This window comes from Meriones unguiculatus, chromosome 6 (genome assembly GCF_030254825.1).
Source record: "Meriones unguiculatus strain TT.TT164.6M chromosome 6, Bangor_MerUng_6.1, whole genome shotgun sequence".
In the NCBI taxonomy this organism is placed as follows: Eukaryota; Metazoa; Chordata; class Mammalia; order Rodentia; family Muridae; genus Meriones; species Meriones unguiculatus.
Window position 1 is genome coordinate 45,075,965 of NC_083354.1, and position 26,117 is coordinate 45,102,081.

The 26,117-nt window shown below is 45.2% G+C and overlaps 1 protein-coding gene across 1 annotated transcript in view; it reads left to right on the forward strand.

Moving 5' to 3' along the window:
* The window catches only part of LOC110550189 (collagen alpha-4(VI) chain-like), a 92,884-nt gene that overhangs the window by 50,754 nt on the left and 16,013 nt on the right, over nt 1-26,117 (forward strand). The window contains exons 19-32 of the mRNA XM_021639890.2: nt 4,203-4,256; nt 4,394-4,429; nt 8,074-8,136; nt 9,821-9,883; nt 11,616-11,678; nt 12,369-12,431; nt 14,788-14,838; nt 16,640-16,675; nt 16,778-16,840; nt 18,680-18,742; nt 20,308-20,343; nt 22,072-22,108; nt 24,541-24,552; nt 24,635-25,128. Of these exons, the coding sequence (XP_021495565.1) occupies nt 4,203-4,256; nt 4,394-4,429; nt 8,074-8,136; nt 9,821-9,883; nt 11,616-11,678; nt 12,369-12,431; nt 14,788-14,838; nt 16,640-16,675; nt 16,778-16,840; nt 18,680-18,742; nt 20,308-20,343; nt 22,072-22,108; nt 24,541-24,552; nt 24,635-25,128 (1,134 nt within the window). The remainder of the gene's footprint in view (nt 1-4,202; nt 4,257-4,393; nt 4,430-8,073; nt 8,137-9,820; nt 9,884-11,615; nt 11,679-12,368; nt 12,432-14,787; nt 14,839-16,639; nt 16,676-16,777; nt 16,841-18,679; nt 18,743-20,307; nt 20,344-22,071; nt 22,109-24,540; nt 24,553-24,634; nt 25,129-26,117) is intronic.

Below are 26,117 nucleotides of genomic sequence, written 5' to 3' on the forward strand. Positions count from 1 at the left end.
CTGTCTTTTACTTTATAAACCAAAAAAAAAAAAAAAAAAAATCATGTTTGTTTCATACATACATAAAGAGATACATAATGTATCTCTTTGTTTGTTTTTATTTTTTATTTTTGCTTTCAAGACAGAGGCCTGGCTGTCCTGGACTCACTTTCTAGACCAGGCTGGCCTCAAACTCACAAAGATCTGCCTGCCTGTGCCTCCCAGTGCTGGGAGTAGCGGCGTGTGCCACCACAGCTGGCAGGTGTAACTTGTCTTGACCATGTCCACTCCTACCTCTCTGAGCACCTCCATCAGGTGCCCTTCCTGCCTTCATGCCTTTTCCTCCTTCCACTCATTTGAAACCCACTGAGTCCAGTCAGTGCTGCTGCTGGTCTCACTGGCTCACTCTTGTGTGGGTAACCATATCTACAGTGACGTCATGAGTGCAACAGACATCTCATGCCCGGAAGACAGCACCTCACAGTTCTCCTCCCTACCCTCGGCTCTTTCACACCTCCTATCCCTTTCTGCTCAGTGTTGCCTGAGCCTTGACAGAGACATCCCATTCAGGGCTGAACAGTCATCTGTCATGCTTACCAGTTGGGAGTCTCTGCGTTAGCTGCCGTCCGCTGCAGAAGAGTCTTCTCTGGAATGGTCAACAGTAGCTCTAGCAGAGGTATTTAGAGTACAGTTTGACAACATTTCCGTCTATCAAAACAGCAGGAACACGTTCTTCAAGGACTTCTGGCCTGGTTTACGGTACCAGGCACGGGTTCCCTCCTGTGGAGCAGGCTTCAAACCTCATCAGAAAAGCATTGCTTATCCCTATCGTCCTCATGCCCATATTGCATCAGTGAACACACATTCCTTGGCAAGCCGATGCTGCAGAATTCGGAGGTCAATGCTGAGTGTTCTCATGGATGACTTTTCTCCCCCAGCACTCTGCCTAGTACCTTTTGTCACTGCGAGAGCTAGCCGGCAAGGAGGAAATTTTCAGATCCTTTCCAGGTTGGATTTTCCATGCCCTAGACCTGAAATGTGTTGTGTCCTTTGTGATGGGCCTTTACTGTCTAGTTCTGGTGGGCAGTTAGCAGCAACAGCAATAGTCTGTGTTGTTTTGGTGGTCTCTAGGGCTTTTCTAACGGATCAATTGTAAGAATGTATCCCATGCTCAACACAGAGGTGTTCTTGTGGGGAAAACACTCAGTCAAAACTCTGTTTTAAAGAATATTTTTAAATTAGCTTACAAAGTAGTAGCTTATCATAAGGTTTTGTTGTTTTTTTTTTACATCCTTAGTTTTAGTTTACCTGTCCCTCTTCTCCTCTCTCCTGCCCCTCTGCCCCATCCATGCTTTAACCTTTACTCCAATATGTCCCTTTTCTACTTTAATATTTATACCATCTCCTCATCTCTTAGGTACTTTATAAACTTAAAGACAAACAGATTTATTGTCTGTGTTGATTTTAAGGATCACCAAGAAATTATATAAAAAGTAAAAATGTAGAACGGTGTTTATTGCATGATCCCATCTGAGTTTATAAAAAGATACTTTATATAAAGAAGATACTTTATATCTTCTTGGGAAAGCATAAACATTTTGAAACTTTCCAAGGAATAATTGGTTCCCAGTGGCTGCCTATCTTAGTCACTGTTCTCTTGCTGTGAAGCGACACCATGACCAAGGCAACTCCTGTGTAAGGAAGCATTTAACTGAGGGCTTGCTTGCAGCTTTAGAGGGTTAGTCCGTGCTCATCACAGCAGGAAACAGAAAGGCATGGTGCTGGAGCAGTAGCTGAGAGATGCCCCCTGCTCCACAGACAGCAGGCAGAGAGAGACACTGGGCTTGGAGTGGGCTTTTGTACCCTCAAAGTCCGCTCCCAGTGACACACCTCCTCCAACAAGGTTGCCCCCACTCCAGCAAGGCCACGCCTCTTACCCATTCCAGACAGTTCCCCAAGTGGGTTCTGAGCATGCAAATATACGAGCCCATGCCGGTCAGTCTCATTCAAATCACCACACTGAGCCTAAGATGCTCTTCTAAGTCTGTGTTCTTTAAGTCTGTGTTTATCCAATGTTTTTTTTTCCTTCATGTTTTTGTATATGTTCTGTGCATGCACCTGTGTTCGTGTGTTTATATGCATGCACGTGCACATGATTGTGGGGAGACCCAAGGCTGACATCAGGGATATTCCTTGATTGCTCTCTTCCTTAATCATTGGAGCAGAATCGCTCAATAAGACCCAGAGCTCATCAATGCAGCTAGTCTAGCTAGCCAGCTTTCTTGCTCTGGGAATCACCCCTCTCTGCCTCAAAACCCTGGGATTTCAGGAGAACACTATGGCTCCTAGTGATCTGAACTCTTGCCCCCAAGTTTTCCTGGCAAGTACTTTACGTATGGGCCCATCTCCCCAGCCCAACAGTGTGTATTTTTTTTAAAAAATCACAACACATTTAATTCCCTTAAAAACCACAAATATTTAAAAGTAAACATCAGGATCCTAAAGAATATGAAGACAAGGAGTCAGCCATTCTGGAAACGTAATCCAGATAGAAGGGCTAAACTGAGCAGTCTCCAGCCCAGAGGACACAGAGGACCCAGCAGACAGCGAGTGCTTCGGCCTATCTTCTGGATGGTTTCTTTTTGCAAAGTCACCATCTCAGCATGGGGACACCATTTTCATTTGCATATTTTGGCATTATCTGGTCTTGAACCAAAATCAGTACCTCTTCAAATACTGAAAATAGGTCAATACTTAAAGTCCTTGTATTAGTTAGTGTCCTTGAAAAGATATAGTGAGCTAGGCATGGTGGCACACACCTGTAATCTCAACACCCAGGAGACCGAGGCAGGAGGATTATGAGATTTCCGTTAGTCTGGGCTGGTATGAGTCTCTGTCTCAAAAAAATAAAAATAAAACTGGTTTTGATAGAACATGTCAGTAATCCCAATACTTGGTTGGCAGGAGAATCTGGAGTTCAAGGCCATCCTTGGCTACATAGTGAGTTCAAAGTCAGCTTGAGCTACATGAGACAGAGAGAGAGAAAGAAAGAGAGAGAGAGAAGAGAAAGACTATTATCCTAGATACAAGGTTTCATTAACTCATCACAGAATTTAAATGAAACTATCAATAATGGTTCTGCTGAGACATATCTGGTCCCTCCCATGCAGCTCTGTCTTGAAATTTTTCACACTTTTTTGGTGTTTGGGTAAATATTTAAAAACTTTTGCATGATGTTTCTGTAAACGCCCGTGCCATGTTTACACTAGCATTATGGGCTAAATTGTTTGATCATTTAGCCTTTCATAGCTAACAGAGTAACAAGAGATGGTGTTTGCTTCAGCATCATGCTCACTCTCCTTGTTCTTCCCACCGAGGAAGCCAGGCTGATTATCCAAGGGATTCCTGCTGGGAATCCCATGGTCAGTGTCACCATTTCTCCTGAAACGTAGGCTCATTCTATGGGCTTGATTCACTTCCCCCTTCTGACTTCTCAGAGGTGACAGCAGAGTGCCTTCCCGTGGTGGCTGTGCTCCCTTCTTTCCGTCATCACCTGGATACATCACTTGTTCTTGGTGTCCGTCTCTCCATGTTTATGGAGACACAGCTGCCCACCTTCTTCTTCTACCTGCTACTCGGGACCCTGTGTGGACCCAGTGTGAGGGAAGACGGCAGGAGGCTTGTGGCGCAGCATGATGCGCTTTGTGCCGTCGTCAAAGGGACACCCAGCAGGGAAAGATAACGAACAGATCAGCGTTCAGAAACATGAGACTTGAATGCCATTTGCATCTTTGTGTGCGTGTGTGTACATGTGTGCATGCTCATGCATGTTCACGCATGTGTGTGTGTGTGTGTGTGTGTGTGTGTAACATGTATGTGTGTGTGTGTGTAGGTCAGAAGTCTGAGTTCGGTGTCTTCCCCACTGGTTCTCTCTACCTGATTTATTGAGACAGGGTCTCTCACTGTCTCTTACTACTCACTGTTTCTGCTAAACCGCCTGGTCAGTGAGCTCCTGCCTTCTACCCACCGGTGCTGGGATGCCAGGCACATACCTCTCTGCACAGCTTTCACGTGGGCCCTGGGGGTCCAAACTCAGTTCCTCATGAGCAGTGCCATCTAACAGACACTCTGTCTCCGCACTTCCCAGCGAGAGAGCTACTGACCCTATGCATGTGTTGATCCAGGAGTCTGTGGAATTTAAACAGATCTTCCTCACTTTTCAGGGAAGTTCCGGTTTCCATGGACCTCTCGGGGAAACAGGCAGCATGGGACCTCGGGTAGGTGTAACTGCTGGAGGGGAGTAACTCCTTCTTGCCTTTGCCAGAGAGGGAGGCAGGCTGGGGAGGAAAGGGTAGGTTGCCGAGTGATCGGCTTGTTTTCTTTTTTGAGATCTCTTCTTCTTTTGTGCTCTTAGGGGTCACGTGGAAGAACTGGCCTGCCAGGGTTGAAGGTCAGTATTTTTGGAGAGGTCTGCTTTCATAGTTCTCTCTGAGGTCCAGGGGAGTGCTGGTCGGCTGTTGAAATGGCACAAGGGATCACTGGGAAGTTAGTGTAGAAGAAGGGAATGTTCAAAATGCCCCCACTCCCAACTGCTCTATTTCTTTTGGGTTTAAAATAGTGCTTGCAGAGAAGACTTCTGACTTCTGATAAAATGACATTTCTGGGCAAAGGCCGGGGTTTTCCTATTTGTGCCTGAGCAAGTGCACACTGTGGAGCTGAAGGCAAAGGGTTGAGTTCGTGGCATCCCCAGGGGAGAGTGATGCAGTTTGACAGTGGGCTGGGAACTATTCCTGGGAAGAATCTTGCTTCACTAAGTCTTTATCTGGCCTCAGGCAGCACACCACATGCTTGTCGGTATCATCTCATGGAAACCTTCCCATAGTTCCATAGGGTCAGGAGAATGACCTACGATAGGCATACTTTTGGTTTGGAGCGAGGCAGTTATTAAGTCCGTAGAAAGTCAAAGCAAAAGAACAAATAGCAAGGATACATAGATAGCAAACTGTCATCAAATTGGGTGCTTGGAACATCCAGCAGAAATCAACTAGGGAAGCCCCTTTCAGGGGCTGCTGGATTTCCCAGGCAGAGAGTCCCAGACAGAGACACCCAGAGAGTCACAGGCAGAGCTGGGTGTCCCCTCAGGAGTGGTGTCCAGCGGCTCCTCAGCAAATAGCAACACATAGGGATGATAATGTCAAGTCCGACATTCACAACATCCGGCAGACACTGGAAGCTGAGGCAGTGACTTGGAGTTCCCAGTTAAGCTTTCTCTCCATGCACGGGCTTCCATGGCTGAGCTTTGGACTCCCGCATCATCTACTGCAGGCACTTTTGTATCACGGCACGAGCAACAGTAACCTCTGTTGGGAATGGCTTGCTATCTGACCCGTCCCAAGATACAGTGTTTTACCCTTGGGCTGTGCTCTTCTTCTCTTCCCTCCTCACAGAATTGGGAGTATACATCCCATCGCCTGACTTGGGGGTCTTAGAGGATGCTTTCCGATGAACATGCTTAGCTCTGAGATGGGAGACCGGGCCTCTCTGAGAGTTTAGACAGCATGTGCCAGTTTATCAATGTATTAATGTTACAGTCCTCGTATCCCCACTCCGGCCCAGGACGGTAACTTTAAGGTTTGTCTAAGGGAGGGAGGGAGCCTGGGCAACGTCGTATGACTATTTCAAAATAAAATTAAAACCAGTCTGAGGTGGAACGCTGCCCTAGAACTTGTGCCCAGCAGACCAGCGTGGTAAAGTGAAGGAAACTGCCAGATCCAACAGCCGGCAGATCCAAATCTAATGCTCGAATCAAAGACTACAATACTCTTTGAAGATTTTGTACAAAATCAGCTTAATTCCGTAGGCTTCTCCCAAACTCAGTCCTGCCCCTCTCTGCTCATGTCTTTTAGAGGCAGGGGACCAGCTTAGCTCCGTGTGCTGTTGACTTCTGACAGTAGGAGGGGAAGATTTTGTTTCCTTGCCATCTCCCTCCTTCTCCTGCTGCATCCTTGTCATGCATTTACTCTGTTCACTCTGGGTTAAACTAACTGAGCATCTACAGATTTATAATTTTGTGTACTGTGAACAGAACCCCCCTCCCTTCCTATTTGTTCTACGTTTGGTGAACCTGTTATTAATTATATAGCTCCCTAATAGAAGTGATGGAACCCCACTCTAGTCAGTCACCTCAGGATTACTTTTCTTTCACTCATCCCTCCTCTTCCCTCCATTTTGTTACTCTAATCCAGGGTTTTTACATTCTAGGCTTTTGTACTAGTTTGTTGAGACAGATTTTGCAATAGAGCCCTTTCATTCTGGAACAGGGTTGAAATTGTGCAAACGAAGGGATGTAATTGGATGCTTCTCCTTTTCGTAGATTATAATCGTTATGGGTCCTTAAAGTGACTTGCTTGTACTCCTACTCAGGTTTTCAATCAATGGCTTTCCCTCAATAGACAAACTGATAAAAAAAAATTCAATACATAAACAGAATGCAATCCAGCTCTAAAGAAAGATAAAATCACAAAATTTGTATAAAAATGAAGGGACTTATAATGTATAATATGAAGTGAGGTTACATAATCTCAGAAAGAAAAAAACAAGTATTCTCCCTAAAATCTGGATCCTATGCATATGCAAACAAATGTACAAAAAAGTACAGTATAACGTGTGGAAAGGAAAATAAGAAAATGGGGAGGGGATGAGGTGTAAGGGTCACCCAAGCCCAGGAGTTCCAGAACAGCGTGGCCAACATAGCAGGACCACATTCCCCAACCTCAAGTGAGGACATTGTGGCTGACTGTCAAGCATGGTCAACATCCTGTTTCCATGTGTGAGATAAAGGTCCTTGACATTGGAGAGATGTTTAGGGTGTCTATTGTTATAATCAATGCCACACACACACACACACACACACACACACACACACACACACACAAATCAACCCAGGGAGGAAACGTTTATTTTGGCTTACAGTTCTATATAACACAGTCCACCACCGAGGGAAGTCAGGGCAGGAACTGAAGCAGAGGCCATGGAAGAACGCTGCTTATTGGCATGCTCTCTCTAGCTTGTCCAGTTTGCTTTCTTATATTCCCCAGGCCTACCTGCCCTGTGATGGCGCCACCCACAATGGTCCGAGGCCTCCCACATCAATCACTAATTATGAGAATGTCCCGATCTGGTCGGGGCATTTTCTTAGCTGTGGTTCTTTCTTCCCCAGTGACTCCAGCTTGTGTCCAGTTGACACAAAACTAACCAGCACGTGAGCGTCGAGTCCATTAAAGAGAGGGCTGAGGGCTGGAGGGGTGGCTCAGTTGCTAGAATGCTTGCTGCACAAAGGTGGGGGCCCGAGTTCCATCCCCAGAAGCGGTGGGAAAAGACCAGTCATGGTGGTGCCGTGATCTCACCACCACGGAGGCAGAGACATCCTGGGGCTCCCTGGCCGGCTAGTTCTCCTAACTGATGAGACCAGGTCCTAGTAAGGGACCTGTCTCAAAACAGAACAAAATAAAACAAAAACAAAGAAAAGAAAAGGTTAACAGCAGTTGAGGCAGATCACCGAAGATTGACCTCTGGTCTACACGTGTGTGCAGGCACACACACAAACACATACACACATGCATACACACACACACATACACACACATACAAACACATACACCCATAGACACGTGCACACACAAACACACATACACATAAATACATTTATCTGTACACTGTCAACCTATAGTGCCCCTTTCCAGCAGGGTTAGGCTTTTCGGAAGCAGTTCTTATGCAGAATAGGGATTTGGGTTATTTAAATAAAGGATTCCTACCCCAGCACTGGCTGAGCTGCCGGAAAGAGATTTGTGAAGACTGCTGAAGACTGGGAAAGGTTGCAACAATCAGTCCCTGTATTTCCCCTGTCAGAGGGGAAGCCTCTCAGATTTCTCCAGCCTGGATCCGTCCGTCTCTGGGGATGATTGAGCACAACCAGTCCAATTTATTTTCTGTGCCTTATCCTCGGGGCTCTTAATGGCCACCTTGTGAGGAAGGCTGTTTCCAATAAGGTACCTGCTGTGTCTGGGCACTCACAGTGCTTTCTCATTTCTGCAGGGTGTGCGTGGAGAGGCTGGTGAGCTGGGTTTCCAAGGAGAGCCTGGGTATCCAGGACCACAGGTTGTATTGAGAACTGGGTTTTAATCTAAGGACATTTGCTTGAAACCTTCTCTTTGTGTGATAGAAATGTGAATGAGAATGACCCGAAGAGCGCTTCCTGGGTCTTACTGAAGCCAATTGGGAAGGCCAAACCATAATAGCTGTATTGCCCAGACTCCTCAGTCCTAGCCTAGGCCGTAGCATTAATTCGTTTAATTCACCACTGGGGGTTGAGTGGGGTTATTAGTCCATTTCATAGGGACAAAATAGAGAGGCGATGAGGCAGGTAGGCAAACTGGCCAAGGTCACACTGCTAGAGAGTGATAGAATTGGAATCCGAACCTGAAGTCAGTGCTCGTGATGAGTGCCTCTGGAGATGCACTGAGTTGTTCCTAAGTGGCCTTTAATTCATTAAAGTTGTATTCCATCACCTAGCACTTACTGGGTTTCTGCTATGCATGGAGATTCCTCCTAATAGACCTTGGGGTGCTTAAACAAGCAAGACAAGGTCTTACCCTTTAGGGCTTCAGTCCACCGAGGGACTGTAAACTACGAAGTGACAAGTGGAAACTTGAATGTCAAAGCAGCTCTTCTAGAATCCTCAGAGGAAAAAGTAAACCCATCATTTCACAGTCCTTCAAGCTCTTCCCTTTATAAAGCAAAGCATTTCCAAGTTCCCTGCAGTGGAAGAACTTTAAACTGACAACACACTTCATTCACACTGAATCCTCTCTCCAGCATTGAAAACCCAGTGAGTGTTAGATGATGATTCCAGAAGCTATTTGCTGATTCCAGATGACAAAGATGTTCAAGAAAGAAAAGAGTAATCAAAGTGTAATTAGAGTGTGTTTGCTTTATGATGAGAAGAAAAATTGGCATCGGGGGAATAACAAAGAAACCTATTTTTTTCCCCGTTTTTCTCTTTGATCAGTGGCTTATTTCAAATTTGGACCCCTGCTACTGTCATGTCCCTGCTCTGTCTTCTCTAGTCACCAGATTCCGCCTTCTGAAAGCCGTTCACATCATACCAAAAGCCATAAGCCAGATGATTATGTTGATTAACAGAACCTGTCCTCCATTCTCACCTTCCCACTGAGTTATGGGGGTGACGGTCTATTTAAAATAGATGATTGTCAATACCTCACCTGGGAGAGAGTAGAAGCTAAGGTCAATGCTTCTATTGGGACAGTATTTCTCAAAAAAAAAGTGTCAAAATGTGTAAAGTAAAGAAGACTGGAGGGAATATAAGCAGCTCCTGCCCTAGCAATGGGGACTGAGACACTTAAATGCACCTCTGGAACCTCTGGCTCTTGATAGAGGGACAGCTGTGATCTTGGCCTGCAAAAGGAAAATCTTTCCAAATGAGAGAGAGGCCATTGTCAGCCCACTCCATTGATTTCAGGGTAGTTGGGTGGATGAAGATACGAAGACAACATTAATGAACTTGAGTGCTTGGCAGATCCATCTGGAAAGATTGCTAAGAGCATGGAGGCTAAAGGATCTATGTCCTCCTACCCTGTAGATGGAGCGAGCATGGAAAGAATGCTCCGTGAGCACCTCAGAGTGTAGACACAGCCTGACTCTGTTTGGTAGAGATCATCCGGCGATGGGTCATTCAGCGGGTATCTGGGATGACTTTACACTTACGTGGGATATAAATGGCTGTGTAAAAATCATTTGAAACTTAATGTCTCTTTTGGAACAGGGGCTCAGAGGAAGGCAAGGAACACCAGGAATTTTTGGTCAAAAAGGGGTTCTGGGCGCCCAGGTAGGTTTGTAAGGCAAATAGCTATAGTATGGCTGCTGATTAGATGGGGCTTATTCTTGCCTTGAGGATTCACAGGTTGAATCATTTGTTCTGGGGTCTGTGAGTACCAGAGCTTTCCAGGACATTTAGCTTGAGGAAGTTGGCATCCATATCAGCTGTGTGCTCCCTCCATTCTGGCCACACAGCTATCAGGAAGTTCTGGGTTTGAACCTCACAGACATGTATCACAGCTCATGTTTATTCCTAGTGCAAGAACAAATGATAGTGCCATACAGAGGCTTGCTTAAATTACCTGCTCCTCACGAGGATACAAGGGTATGCTTGACTGTGTAGATAAGGCCACAGAGGCTTAAGGGCAACCCAATGCCTGGTTGTTTAAATAGTAAATAGTCAAATGGCCTCTGACTTTGCTCTTTCTAGCGTCTGTTCCACTGTCCATCTAAAGTCCGCTGCTAGTGGAAAGGTCAGAGAGACAGCTGTATGATCAGGGAGGCTTTCTGAGGAGAAGGCTTAGACACTTGAGCAACACAATGTGACTCAGGTTCATGGTCTCCATGCAGAGACTCAAAACAGCAGCTCTAGGATGGCCAAAGTGTCTTGCCACAGCTTAGACACTTGAGCAATACAATGTGACTCAGGTTCATGGTCTCCATCCAGAGACTCAAAACAGCAGCTCTAGGATGGCCAAAGTCATATCTCTGTCCTCAGTCTCTTCCTGGGTAACAATCTAGCTTGCTGTTCCCAAAGCTTTTAAAGCCCATTTGTTTGTTTGTTTATTGAGACAGGCTCTTACTATGTACTTCTAACTGGCCTGGAACCCACAGAGATCTGTCTGCCTCTGTCTCCTTAGTGCTGAGATTAAAGGTGTGCGTCACAAAGCCTGGATAACCTGTTACTTAAAAAATTCTCATTGTGATATTGTAAGTCTAATTTGAACACATTTCAGTTTGGAGCAGGTAAAAGACTAGGCTTTAGTTTTCCTGCTCCTCTTCCAGAGAGTGTGTAGATAATTGCCCCTGTTCGCCGTGTTCAGTAGATTTTATTTTTTCATTGTACCCTTCGTTCTTCCTCCCAGTCACCCCCATCTGGAGTTTAAATGTGTCTGCTATGCATTTTGCATGTTGGAAGAGAAAATTAACTGTGTTAAGCGTTAAAAGCTCAGTTTACATCTCCGTGCCAATTCCCTTGTTCCTTATGAAGCTACAGGGAAATGATCTGTTTCTGCAGATGAGGTCACAGAGGCTCTGGGAGATTAAATGGCTTGCCACCCAGACAGAAAGTGGTCAGACTGGCCTCTGGCTTAGGTCTTTAGGTGAGGATTCATGAGCACATTGACAATTCCAGACGAATTCAGTAATCCCTATGCTCTTGGGATGGTATCCCAGTGAAGCCATCAGTAGCTGAGAATGTCATGGAGCAAAAGCTCATTTAATAGATTGACCTACCAATGTTGTAGCTTAGCAAATACAGCTCTGTAGAGAATCAGTTGTTGACTCCTGTGGCTTCATGGTGATGGCTCATTGCTGGTACCCAGCATCACAAGACATTGTATCAAGTATGACTAGTCCAGGAAAAGGTCAAAGTTTTAAAACTTGAAGTATGGATTATACTAAATGCATGTGATTTTTTTTTCTGTTGTAAAGTAAAAAATAAAACAAAAATCATTGGTCCAGTGACTGCAAGTCAGGGGCTATGTAAGAGAGTCATGATTTTGGTCATGGTATCATTGCAGGGGAATCCTGGGCCTCCAGGGCCAAATGGCTCAAGAGGACCAGCTGGACCCAGAGGAATAAAGGTGAGTGTCAGAGAACAGATTCTTGAGTTTGACTTTAGGGAAACTTTGGGCTTTCCTAGGCACATCTTTCCCTGCCATCATTTCCAGTATGTTCATGATAGTGCTGATGAAGCTATTGACTGCCTTTCCACTTATAGCTAGAATGGTGCATACAAAGAAGGAAATGATATAAACTGGCCTATGGAGAAGTGGCTCACATATATCAGGAGGCAATGGTGCGCTGACAGAGAGAACAGGCATAGACTCGCTGTGAGCCTATATTCTCACGCCCACACCTGGGAAAGCCATAGTGATCCAAACTCTCTAATTCTCTATCATCAGTACAAACATGGCTAGTATGTTTATAATTACCTTTATTTAACACACACATGTAAATACACATAATTTTAAATCGAGTTTCTGCATCTGAGAGGAGCCACGTGGTATTTTGTGGCTTATTTCTCTTAACATAATGAGTTACAATCACATCCATTTTTCCTGCATTATTGTGGTTTAATTTTCCTTTACAGCTGTATCCAATTCCACTGTGCATTTTCTTTTTAATCCCATTTCCAGAACAAGCCTTAGCAAGCCCGTATGGTGCTGTTAACAGGTCTTGAAAGGACTAATCAAAAATCTTTAAGAAAAATGGCACAAAAATATATAAACTCATGGGAGAAACTCAATTTCATCTTTCCCCTTTATTAAAAGGGAGATCTCGGTCATGCAGGAGAAAGAGGTCCACTGGGTCAGCAAGGACCACGAGGGCAGCCTGTAAGTCCAGATTCTCTGTTTTGAATTCTTGATTGAATTTTTTCTTGTTTTGTATGTGTTTTTGTTTCACATAAAAAATAATAGTCTTGATGATTTAAACTCGGGATTACCAATATGACATGATGGCTTGAACTGTTGAGGATTTAGCCAAAGGTCCATAAGTTCCACATAAATAAATAATTTAAAAATGTGTTGCATGTCTTTTGCCTTCTCATTGTTGAAGAAGGAAGTGCCTGTGAGTCTCTGATATTCGATGAGGAGGTTTCTCAAATATCTGAGTCTTTTGGGACCAATGAGATGCTCAGATAAACTTAAAATATCTTTGTGAGTCGTCTGTGTGTTTGTGTGCTTTTTGTATGCGTGAGCATGCTTATACCATGGCATGTATGTGGAGGTCAACTTTGGGTGCTGTTCATTTGTGGCCTTTATAAAAAGATTTATTTTATATGTGTGGGTGTTTGGTCTGCGTGTACTTCCGTGTACCATATGTTTGCCTTGTGCCTGTGGGGACCAGAAGAGAGGCTGGGATCTCCTGGAACTGGAATTGTAGTAAGCCATTGTGTGGATGCTGGGGATTGAAACCAGGTCCTCTCTACAAGAGCAGACGGTGCTGTTAACCTCTGACCCAGCTTTCTAGCTCCTAGCCTTGTCTGAGGCAGGATCTCCTTTTTATTTTTATTTTTAATACCTGTGTAAGGCAGCCTGGATAGCTGCTGAGCTGCACCTCTGTCTGGGAGCACCAGGATTGAAGATGGGCGCTGCCATATCTAGTTTTCCACAAGTTCTAGGGGTTTAAACCCAGGTCCTCATGCTTGTTCAGTGGGCTTTACCCACTGAGCCATCTCCCCCAGCACAGAGACATATTTTTCTAGATACCAAATTAGAACACTTAGCTAGAATCGCTATCCTTTCAGAATAGGAGTTTAATTATCCAGAGCTTAGGAATAACTTTGGAGACCAATAATCATGAGCGATTTCTTCCTACAGATGAAACTTTCAACGCAGGGCTCTTCGTTTTTACCTTCTTCACTGATCTGAGCACAGGCGGAAATTAGTTATTTCATCTATGTTCAGCTCACCATTTTCCTGTGGTTCAGTTTTTCATAGGAGCAGTGCCGTCTTCTGGAGATTTCTTCTACCAGCAGTTAGGAAGGGCCTGTAAGGGTGCCCCCCACGCCCCCTCCCCCAATTTAGCACTGAAATTGCATTTGTTGGGAAGGAGAGAAAACTGAAGCAGACCCAAGATGCTTAAATTAAAATGTGCAAGGAGTGTGAGTGGAACAGGGCTACTGTGAAATGGACTGTGAGGCAAACAGGGCCCTGTGCCTGTACTCTGAAAAGGTAAATGGTGAAATTCATAGTTTGTTTGATTTTATTCTGCTCTCTTGGTTGAAATAGCATAGAGCTTATGCCCCTTAACTCCCCTCACCTTCCCCCCCCCCCGTAAGCTAGGAAGGGCATTATTCTTGGAGGTGGCATTTCAAGCCTGAGGACCTGAGTCTGAAATCTCTAGAACCTAGGTGAAGATAGATGTGGAAGCACACATCTCTAATCCCAGCACTCTCACAAGTTTCCAATCACAGCCTCCAAATACAGGCCGAGATCTCTCCCCGGAGATGCAGGCACTGATGCTCTGTGTGAGAGAAGACAGAGTAGCAGCCAAAGGATGGCACTTCCCTCCTCACAGAGGATTCGGTTTTTCCCCACTTTCCCTTTGTACTTTACAATTTTCCTAAGTAGGCCACAGTAACAGTTTTCAGGCCTTCCGAGTCCCATTTGCTCTCTCTGTTTATCTACTTGATCTAAGAATGACATTGCCCCAAAAGCCACTACAGTTGAATTCACTTCTTAGGATGGACACTTACCTGCATTATCTGTAGTCTGGCAAATACAGCTCTGTAGAGGATCAGTCATTGACTCCTGTGGCAGTGTTCAGATCTCTAGCAATGTCCCAGTGTACACATGTGTGTGTGTCTGTGTGTGTGCATGTATGCATATGTGTGCGTGTGTATGTTGAGCCAGGCTGGGTCAGACTCTCAGGCTCCCTGCCTCAGCCTTCTGAAAACTGGAAAAGTGATCGACACATTTACCAGAAAGTGAGCTCAGCTCCGCAGGTTCCTAGTCCTTCTCCCAGCAGCCATGTAGGCAACACTGTCACGGTCTTTTAAGGTTTTAAGCCCCTGTCCCTCCACTGTGAGTGTTTGTCCCATGCAAGCACTCTTCCAGCCTTCCCCAAGGCCCTCCCTCTTCCCTGATTTCTTACTTTCTTGGCTTATCCAAGGGTTTGGCTATTGTTATCAGCCATGAGTTGGTCTGGGTGAATCTACGGTCAGTTCATCTTGTGTTGTTTTCCTAGGGTCTAATTGGTCCAGATGGTTACGGTTTCCCGGGAAGAAAAGGGAAGAAGGTAAGCTCAGGCAAAGAGCATTCCAATATCAAACCACGGTTCTGATTTCACTTAGGGGTGAGTTTTCAGGAGTTGTGTCAGGAATGTTTTTTTTTTTTTTATGACATGTCATAGCTTGACAGCGTTCCCTCCCTGTGAAACAAAAGGATTATCTAGTCCTTCACTTATTTTAAAACCAACCCCTAGCATCAGCTTCCAGCCTCACCAGGCGGTCCCACGCCATCCTGATCTGGAGATGCCAGCCCTTTCCCAGCTCCTTTTCTCCACGATGCTATAGAATGTTCTTTTCATTCTCTCTCCCTTGGACAAGTGTAGCTCGTTTTCCAAGCTGAACTCACAGATTGGCTTACTCTGGTAGATGCCTTGGGCTTTTCCAGACAGAATTTGCCACCCTGTGCTTCATGCCTTTAAAGCATCAGGCTCCCTTTACCCTGTGATCTCCGGTTTATTCCTCTAGTTTAAACCAAACCCAACACCACACATGTGTCCTTTTTGTTTTTTGTTTTTTTTGTTTTGTTTTTTTAAACATCTATCAGACAACTTAAAATTAGCACATCCTCCAACAATAACTTTATTCCTTTCTTTTCTCAGCATTTATGGATTTTACATTTTAATTTATCTGTCCCTGTCTCTCTGTCTTTATCTCCCCTCCCTGCTCTCTCTCTGTGTGTGCGTGCATGTCTGTGGAGGCCAGAGCTCAGCCTTGGCTGTTGTTCCTCAGAGGCTGTCCTCCTCGTTTATTTGTCTCAGAGGTCACCATTTAGGCTAAGATGCCTGGCCAGAAAGCCGTAGCCATCTGCCTGTTTGCACCTCCCCTGTGCTGGGATCACCAGGGTGTCTCACCACGCCTGTCTCTGCCACCGAGTCACACCCCAACAAAGCATTTTACCACCTCTGGTTACTTCTGTCATGTAGGCCAAGTGTACATGACTCTCTACTTTGATTCCTTCAGAAGGCACCTAGTTATCTCCCTGCCTCTGCCTATGCCTCGTAGAGTTAGGCCTTCCTGGGCAACCAGAACCATCTTTTATGAGCGTAGCGAGAGCATGTCTCTGTTCTACCCAAAGCCTGCTATCGCTCCCCGTGGCACTGAAAAGAAAACCCAGTGTTCCGTGGCCTGTAAGACTGGACACGCCTGGCTTGTGTGTGACCTTCTAGGCATCCTCTCCTGACCTCCTCTCTCATCAACCTCCTGCATTAACGCCTCTTCACGTCCTTTTCCATTTTCCTGGGCTTCCTCCCCCTCCATATTCCTCCCTGCCCCCCATGTCCCTGCTAGGCTCACTTCTTCACTCCATACTTCCAAATGCTATCTTTGCAAAAAGACTTTCCCTGGCCACCATCTATAGAAGAGCCTTTCCCAACTCCCCCTCCCACACACCCTCTACTCTTACACACTCCCAAGGATGAACTCAACCAACCGCAGACCGAGACATCTGAGAAACCTTTGCACGTGCACTGAACACGTAGGAACTCTCATCTCCCGCCTACATAGCACAGGGTGTTGTCTGTGTTCACAGCATCTGTGTAGTTTTCGGTATTCTGTGTCATCTGGAAACTGAAGTGTAGGGGAGGAAGCGCTTAGGTCACATGCGTGTGTACTGGCCATATGTATGTGGGAGAGGGACCACCTACTGGAGCATGGTTATAGCCTCTAGGGGGGAAATTGTAAAAAACTATTTACAAATTGTTGCCCTCTGGGATGGAAATGCGGCCTCTTGACCATTTCTTTCCTGGAGGGACGCTGAGGAGAAACGTAATCACCTGGCACTGAACGTCATCCTATCATTTCTGACCCTAGGGCGAACCTGGATTCCCTGGCTATCCTGGTGTGCAAGTAAGAAGACAGCTCTGTGGGCCTGGCAACTGCTAGGCAGCGTGTGTCCCACATCTGTAAGTCTTTCCGTATGCTCACACCCCTGCTTTCACCTTTGTAAAGGGAGAAGACGGTAACCCGGGCCGTGGAGGAGAGAAGGGGGCCAAGGGAACCCGAGGGAAGAGGGTAAGAACCAGAGGGTCAGAACCAGAGGGTCATCTGCAATCACTACAGGCACAGACGGGGCTATCCCTGACCGATCAGTACACACTGCACACCCCACCCTGCCCACCCCGCCCACCCCTTCTCACTTATAGTCGGGGTTGAAATGCAGTCTGACAATCAGGAACGAGGCACACGGGCTAGAGTTTCAGCTCTGCACTACCGGCCGCTCAAGACAGTTTGAGGGCACCTAAGTCCGGGTGACTCTAGGGAAAATTTGGAAGGACGTTGTCAGGGACAACGCTTTCTTGACAAGCAAGCATGGATTGTCTGAGTCTTCCCCATGCTTCTTTGGGACTAGATTCTCAAAAACACAGCTTCAGTCTTTGAGTCTACTGTGCTCCATTGAGTCTCCCGTTAAGGACCGTTCCTCCATGTTCTGTAGATTGAGTATGATTTGTTCTAAAAAACTTTTTTATTTTGTTTTTGAGACAGTCTTATAAAGCCCATGCTGGCCTTGAACTTGTTATGTAAGTAAGGCCTGCCTTGGATCCCTGTTCTTGCTCCCTGTGCTTCCTAACTGTACCATTATACCCAGATGTAAAGATTAAAGGTTGGGTCTTGAAGGGCCACATTCAGTGGCAGCTCATTGAATGGCAGCTCAAAAGAGTAACTGTGGATATTAGGATTTGGAGAGTATTTAGCTGATAGACATTAAAAAGCAAGCCTTGGGCTGGTGAGATGGCCCAGCAGGCATTCTAGTTTCTGTGGCTTTGATAAACACCACGGCCAGAACAACCTGGGAGGAGAGGGTTTATTTAGCTTATGCTTCCACGTCTCGTTGAGGGAAGTCAGAGCAGGAACCACAGCCAAAGTCACAGAGAAATGCTCCTTCCTGGCTTGCCCCTCATGGCTTGCCCAGTTTGCTTTCTTACAGACCCCAGGACCACCAGCCCAGGGATGGCATGTCCACATCAATCATTAATCAAGGAAGTGCCCTCTTCCTAGTGACTTGAGCTTGTGCCCAAGTTGACAAGAACTAACCAGCACCGTGGGTAAAGGTGCTTGTCACCAAGACTGACCAGAACCCACATGGTGAAAGGAGAAGAAAAAAAAAAGGATCTCCACATGTGTTCCATGGCATACACACACACACACACACACACACACACACACACACACACACTAATAAAAAATGTGATTTTAAAATATTTAAAGTAAAGCCTTCTTGAAAGAGGACGTGAGCTTGTGTTCAGAGCAGAACAGGAGGGAAAGAGAGCGTGTGTTTTCCTTGGACTCAGTAATTGGTATTTTCATCTATGGCAAGGTCATGCAGATGATCAGGTCCATGCTCGCCCAGCTTTGCTGCTGCTTATTCAGTTAACTGATCTTTCTACTTCCAAATAAAAAAAAAAAATGAAGCATTGATTAAATCCAGATTAAATCAGTGCTGTGTTACTTCAAACACCTAGAAAATGAGCAGTGAGCCCCATCCACCCTTTCCTGAGACACAGAGGCCCAGAAGGTGCTGTGGGGACTTTTCTTTTCCCCACTGTTAGGCCCTCAGTGCAGACCCTGTGTGTTATGTTTATCACGTGCCCTTGAGTCTTGACTGGGGGTAAGGTTATATTTGAATGCTCTTCATGGAAGTGTGTGTGTGTGTGTGTGTGTGTGTGTGTATGAGATCCATGGCAAGCATATGGGTTAGAAGGGAGTCCTCTTGTCCCCAGAAAGCCTCCCTGTCTCTCTCCATGGAGGATCCCTGGATTCATTGGCCTTAGGCCTGAAACAGTTTGATGTTTTGGGAGGGCCAGTTTTTGTAGCCCATGGGGAAGCTTATTCCTTTGGTTGTTTCACTTGTAGGGTAATTCTGGCTTTCCTGGGTTTGCTGGAACTCCGGGTGACCAAGGCCCGCCAGGAAAAATGGTAATGGGTACCCTCTCCTTTAAAAAACAAACAAACAAACAAAAAACCTTTTTATTTATTTATTTATTTATTTATTTATTTATTTATTTATTTTTAATTTTCAACCTTGTGCCAAGATGAGTAAGAGCTTCATAAGAGGCCTTACTGAAGAAGAAACCAATGTCTGGGACATTCAGCAGGGCAGAATGTCTCAGATTGTCCTATGGACATGTCTACTTCAAACTCTTATAGAACACCTACTTCAAAATCTACACAGTATTCCACATATGGTTTTTCTTTGGACAGAGAGGTGATCTCGGAGTGTCTAAGAGAGTTACGGACCTTCCTAAAAACATAGAACAATACATAAAACTTACTGGAGAATGAGCTGACCAAAATGCAAACATGGCAACCGACATATATAGCCAGAAGGAAATCCTAATGCAGTATTCCATCCATACAATCATGCAAGACTAGAAGAATTTACAGAATCCCCTGGGATGTGGAAAGGCTCTGGGGATTCACCCTATGCCCTGTTTTAGAGATAGGGTGGTATAGCTTGCTTCTCTGTTGCTGTGAGAAAACACTGACCAAAAGCAAGTGGGGGAGGAAGGGGTTTATTTGGCTTGCAGTTTATAGTTCCTCACTGAGGGAAGTCGAGGCAAGGACTCAAGGCAGGGAAGAGCTTGATGGCCAGGACCGAAGCAGAGACCACAGAGGAATGCTGCTTACTGGCTTACTCCCCCGACCTGGGATGGCGTCCATCCCAGGCCCCTCTGTTTAGGGGTGGTATTACACACAGTTGGCTGGGGCCTTCTGTATCAGTTGGCAATCGAGAGAATGCCTCCTAGACATGTCCACAGGCCAGTCTGATACAATGTCTCTCAATGGACGCATTCCAAGGTATGCTAAGGTTTGTATCAAGTTGACAAAAACTAACCAGCGGCCGTCATTCTATGAGGGCTAGCATACTCATCAGCCAGAGGGGGACCTGATGGCCTCACTGTAGTTCAGGATTTTTACTGGAGAGGCTCAACTGAGTCAGAAACTGAGCCATCAAACTGAGTCATTTGATGATGAGGTGCAGGTTGAGCAGGCTTCAGTACAGTGACCTGCCCAAGGCTACAAGCTACCACCTTGGAAGCTACCACCTCTAAGACAAAGACTGGCGAGGCTCCCACAGTGGCTAGAGCCAGACAGCAGTAACCGGAAGGCTTCTGGGAGGATTCCTTCACTGTGAGGGCAGAGGTGGGGTGGGGATGAGAGGCCCGAAGAGCAGGAACAGGGGAACTTACCAGGATGTACTTTAGAATAGCTTGTGGTAGGACCTGGAACCTTAAATGACTATAGATTAGTTTCAAAATTCCATGGTCTTCCAAGGATCTATGTCCCATCCTCCCGGGCTTTGGACTCTGGGAAGCACCGCTCAGGAACTCTGTCCTCCTTACTAGGCTGGGTAGGACTCCAGGACCAGGAGAGAAGGGTGTATGTGCCATGATGAACACTCAGCATCTCCAGTTGGCTGTACAGAAAATGTGTTGGGAATCAGAATCTTGCGGTTTTAACCCTGTTTCTACTCTTTCCAGGGCATCAAGGGCTCAAAAGGTTTGGTGGATAGGACGGTAGGTGAATCCTCTTAATTCAAAAATTCACATAGTTAAAAATATAAATCTTTCTATATCCCCAAAGCAAGATTTGCTAAACCTAAGGCTTCTTAATTTTTCCTTTTATCCATTTTGTTAATACTGTAAGTTCACAGAGTTTTCCTGGTTTAGTGTTAGGCCCAGCAGGGAGCCTAACTACCTACAAGGTTTGCTGCGAAGGAAACTTGGAGGCCAGAATCGATTCAATTAACAAGAGGTTATTTATACCAGTGTGCTGGGACTAACTCTACATTCAGGCTAGAGTCAGCAGTGACTCGCAGTAGCCTCCCGTTTTTAAAGGGGTAGATGAGGGGGTTACAGGTCTGACATCGTGGGAGTGGATATAGGGTCTATTGTGGGCACCAGGTCGGGTTAGCTTTGTCTTAGACATCTGGGGGATATCTGATCTTTCCTGATATGTGCAGATTCAGCAACTGTTAAAAGTGGGGAAAGGATTAGTACATTTTGTGGTTAGTCTAGGCCATTGTTAAAGGTGGGAAAGCAGTTTGCTCATCCTGTGGTCTCTCTGAGAAGCGGGGCTATGTGCCTTTAGTCAAAAGGTCAGGGGCTATTTGGGAGGGGAATTAGGACCATCTGGATCCGCTGCTAGACAATGTTATTTTCTTCTGCAACCGAGTGGAGGTCTTTGCTTGTTCGTTTCCTTATCTCCGTCCGTGCAGATGGCTAGGGTCAGGAGGGACTGTTACATTCTCTGGAAAAGTATTGGGAAACTTTAGTTTGACATGGGCCTATGATTTAAAAATATAGGTTATAAGGCTAGTCTGATTCTTTCAATGGCACTATAAAATAATAGAATAATAGTTTAAACATTAAATGACACAAAAGAAAAATATTTGGAGTCTACCTTCTTCCTGGAGTATCTCTTCTATAAAGGTAAAAACACTGCCTACAAAGTTGTATTTTTTGTTTGTTTGGTTGGTTTTTTGAGACAGGGTTTCCTTGGCTGTCTCTCTTTGTAGACCAGGCTGGCCTCAAACTCACAACTATCTACCTGCCTCTGCTTCCTGAGTGCTGGGATTGAAGGTATGCATGCCACTATGCCGGGATATTTTTAATAAAACAATTCACAGAATGGTACAGGCTTTTGTGTCTTATGGGATACTTCAAAAATAACCTCAGAAACGATGAGGAGTGATTATCTCCCAAGTACACACAAACTCTTAAGTAGGGGTTGGAGGAAGTGGGACCGACCGAGGAACAGGAAGTGGTGGGGTCTGAGGTTGAGGGAAGAACGGAATGGAGAGGGGGGAATAAAAGGAAAGAGGTAGAATTACAGAGGTGGGGCTCTAGGGGGGGGATCTGTTTTGGCAGTCTTTCTAAAGTGCTCTAGCAAACACTACTATAAAAATTCTTACGTTGGTGGCAGCCCCCAGTGCTGTCTGGGTTTCAACCTTCAGAATCAGATTTGATCCCACTGATTTGTGAGGCAGATTACCAAGGAAAAACTCATACCCTACCTACCTATCTCAACAGGCTATATAAAATCCTTTAGATGTTTTAACATAGCGGCTGGGTCTGGAAATAACATTGTTAGGTGGTATCGTCAGCTTTAACAATTTTGTGGTTCTCTGTCACATATTTAAATACTTCAGATAGGTCCTGATAACGCGCATGTGGTGTTTCAAGTCATGACAGAGGAACGTGCTGCACATTAAATGCTCATTTCCTCTCCCCGTCTCTCCACAGCCTTGCGAAATTGTTGATTTCATGCGAGGGAACTGCGGTAAGTTGTTTGGGAGACGCTCAGATGGCGCCAGCGATGCAGAATGGGGGCTAAGGTAGATCAAGGGCATACGTCAGGGTTTGACTGAGCCATGGGAAGCGGCTTGTCCATCCTAAACAGCTCTTATAAATTAACAGACTGGGCTCAATTTCCCTTCCAGTAAGTGATCTCTTCCTCTGTGGGCTCCGGGATGAAGTAGTTTGAAAAGCACACCATCTCAATAGGGTCCCCCAAATGTAACTATGCTCACACCTATGCACCTGCATCTTGGTGCATGAAAGAGAGCATTGGGAAGCCCCTGCTCTTTTTATTTCCACAAACAGGACTCATGCTGACCTTTCAAAAAGAAACGCACCCTCTTTGTTGTCATTTCCACCGCAGAAATAGAACTATGAACTATTAGGTCCTAACTGCTTTGTCACGAAACTGGTTGACCCTTATGTGCTCGCTTTAAAAATCATCATGGGTACTCTCGTCCACAGAGGGCACCCTTCTCCCCTTACTGATGGTAGGGAAGGAACACTGAATTGAAAGTTCTTAGTGTAGAAGCTTGGGTTTTATACGCAATCACTTGCCTTCTTGCTCAGGCTTCTGTCCACTCTTGTCCAGCTGCTGTTCAAGGAGATCCCCAGGATCCATTTTCATGGAAGTCACACAGAGTAATACTATCAGCTTGGGTAGGAGGAAGAACTGGCCATATAGAAAGCTAAAACCTGGTTACACGGAGAAGCACCCCAGGGTCAAAAACAAATAGAAAAGCGAGAAAAAAGTATTTGAGATAAAGTCAAGTCGAGGGCTCAGTGCCCTTGCTATGTCATGTCAAGATAAAAATTGCTGCTACATAATCATTTTTATCTATAAGCACAGACATTTTTGGAAAAGCTAAATCTAAATGTGTAAAAAAAAAAACACGTTTGAATTGAAAATAGGCGAAACACATGAGATTCAGAGAAGAAAAAAAACCTAATTAACAATGCACTTGTGAGAATATTCACCCTTAATGGAAATTAAAGATTATCAGTTAAAACAATGAGATGCTCTTTTTGGCCCTCAAACTGGAAATATGTACATAATTGCTGTACATAGATACATAGGCATACTTATTTGTATCTTTCTGGTCTGTAGAGACAGGGTCTTGCTAACTAGCCTATCTTGCCTGAAACTCCTTATGTATACTGCTGTGGTTTCAAACTTGCAATCCTCCTGTGCCAACCTCCTGAGAGCTGGGAATGCAGGCTTGTACCACCAGTCAAAATAATCCTTACCCTAATATGAGGGTACGCACATATGTTTGACTTGTGTGAAGAGCAACTGGACTGGCCATATACAAACCTATACTTACAGCAACAGACAGACTGTAATTGAACCAAATAGGCACAGATGCTTGCATACATGTGCTCGAACTGAGGGACAAAGGCTGAAGAATCATGGGACATCTACATAGTAGAATATACGCTAGCACTCAGCATTTACCGATTAAAAAAAAAAAAAGGTCATACCAGTGTAACATGATTCACAGTCAAACATACTTTAAACTCCAAGTTTCATCAAATAAGATGAAAGGGTTTTTATGTATGGATACCCAGATGGTGAACTAAGGATAATCTTTATTTTTTATGAGCGTGTTTGCTCATATATATGTACAGACATATATGCTTTTACATAAGATATATAGTGTAGATGACTATATTTTAAGAATATATATATATGAGATTCGTGTTCAGAATAGGTTAGTGTTTTAATTGAATGTACCCAAAGACCTCAGTAACAATGGGGAAATGTGTCTCTCAAGTCAAACCTTGGGCATCATCAGTCTGGGTTAATAAGATAAGAGTCCTGGGTTGTGTACATTCTAGGGGTTCTAGGATAGTCTCCTTGTATTTTCTTCTTTTTCATTGTATGTGTGTGGTAGGTGCTGTATTTCCCAAATTTTTTCATGCTCTGAGCAGTTAACCAAACTTTAGCCATTGTATCTGCATTTCATCCAGCCTGGAAGGAAAGGGAGAGGCAAAGGGCAAAGGGCAAAGAGTACTCTTGCCTTTTTTTTTTTTTTTTTTTTTAGTCTACCAAGTAATGGGTTTCATTAGGGTATAAAAATGCGTTTGCAAAGCCTTAGCATTTTTCTTATTCTATTATCCAGAATGTAGTAAGCAGCCCTATTAGAATGGAAAAAAATGAGAAAATAGTATACTGATCAAGCAGCACGGGCCCTTGCCACAGTGGGGAGGGGTGTCTAGAAGGCCGTTTGCATTTCTCAGAAGAGAGGGTTTTTCAAAGTGGACACAGTTTGAAAATCCCAGCAAGAGGCAAGAGGATTTTAGATTCGAGGTCAGCTTGAATCACACAGAAAGACTGTCAAATCCAAAAAGTTTCTTTTCTATTGAAATATAAACTGCCTATGTACACTAAAAGTGTCTTCTTTTCCCTTCCAGCTTGTTCAAAAGGTAAACAGTGCTCATTGTTCACATAAGCCCTCACCTGTCCAGAGGCAGCCCAGACAGCTCAAGTCTGTGTGTCCCTGTCAAGGTGTTTCCAGATGCCCAGCGTTCCCCACGGAAGTGGTCTTTGCCTTGGACATGTCCAACGATGTCTCCCAGCCGGACTTTGAGAGGATGAGAAGCATTTTATTATCTCTGTTGATGAAGCTGGAAATGAGTGAGAGTAACTGCCCAGTTGGTGCCCGAGTGGCCATTATTTCTTATAATACAAGGACAGATTACCTCGCGCGCTTCCCAGACCATCAGAGAAAAGCTGCCCTTCTACAGGCTGTCAGGAAAATCCCCCTCGAACGCTCATCTGGGTTCCGGAACCTTGGGGCGACCATGAGGTTTGTGGCTAGGCACGTATTCAAACGTGTGCGCTCGGGCCTTCTGGTGAGGAAGGTGGCCGTGTTCTTCCAGGCCGGTGGGAACTATGACACGACCTCCGTCAGTACAGCCATGCTGGAGCTCCACGCAGCGGACATTGATACAGCAGTCGTGACCTTCACGGAGGAGCACAACCTCCCAGACTCCTTGCTGGTATGTGAGGTGTGAGAAGGGCTGATGGGAAGAGGTGCAAAGCATGATGGGATGGGAAGAGGTGCAAGGATTGACAGGAAGAGGTTCAAAGGCTGATGGAAAGAGGAGCAAAGGCTGATGGGAAGGGGTGTTAGGGCTGATGGGAAGAGGTTTTGGAGTAAGTCTGGTTCTTAACCCTCTGCCAGGGAAAATGTGAATGTGGCTCAGGGGGAGAATTCTCCAGAAATTGCTGAATGCGGGAGAGGTGAGGGGTCTCGGTCTGGCCATTCTTGACAGAGCTACTGGAGACTAACTAGCTCCCGTAGAGCACATGACTGTGCTAAGGGTCTCACAGATGTTATTTCATGTAATATCCCCAAAGCTCTGTTAGGCCTTGTTGGTTCTCTCTACTTCAAGAATGAGAAAAACGAGGCTTAGAGAAGGTAAGTATATTCTCGGGGGCGAGGTAACTAGTTAGTGGAAGACTGCAATCTGTTGTCTCATAGTTCTTCATAACACTATGAAAACTATTGCCGGAGATTATAGACCGTGGCTTGCTTTCCCCTTTTCCTCCTTCCTTTTACCTGTGTATTACCTTATGTATTCATTTAACAACTGGAAGAGTACGGTGGTTATAAAGCACACACATGAATGGATTGTGTGTGTGTGTGTGTGGGGGGGGGTGAGCTCAACCTTGGCAGTCATTCCTCAGGAGCTGTTTGCCCTGTGTTTTGAGACAGGCTCTCTCCGTGTCCTGGAGCTTGCTAAGTAGGCTAGGCTGGCTGGCCAGCAAGCCCCAGAATGCTCCTGTCTCCACCTCCCAGTGCGAGGTGTATAGGTTTGGCTTTTTACCTAGTTGCTGGGGATCTGAAGTCTTTGTGCTTCCACAGCAAGCACTTTGCTGACTGAGAAAGCCCCAGAGGGATTCCTGTGTATTTTACTCCTCTGTGACCAGGGTGTTATTTAAGACTCAGACCTTTGACATCTATATAAATCTCCATGTTTCTTAC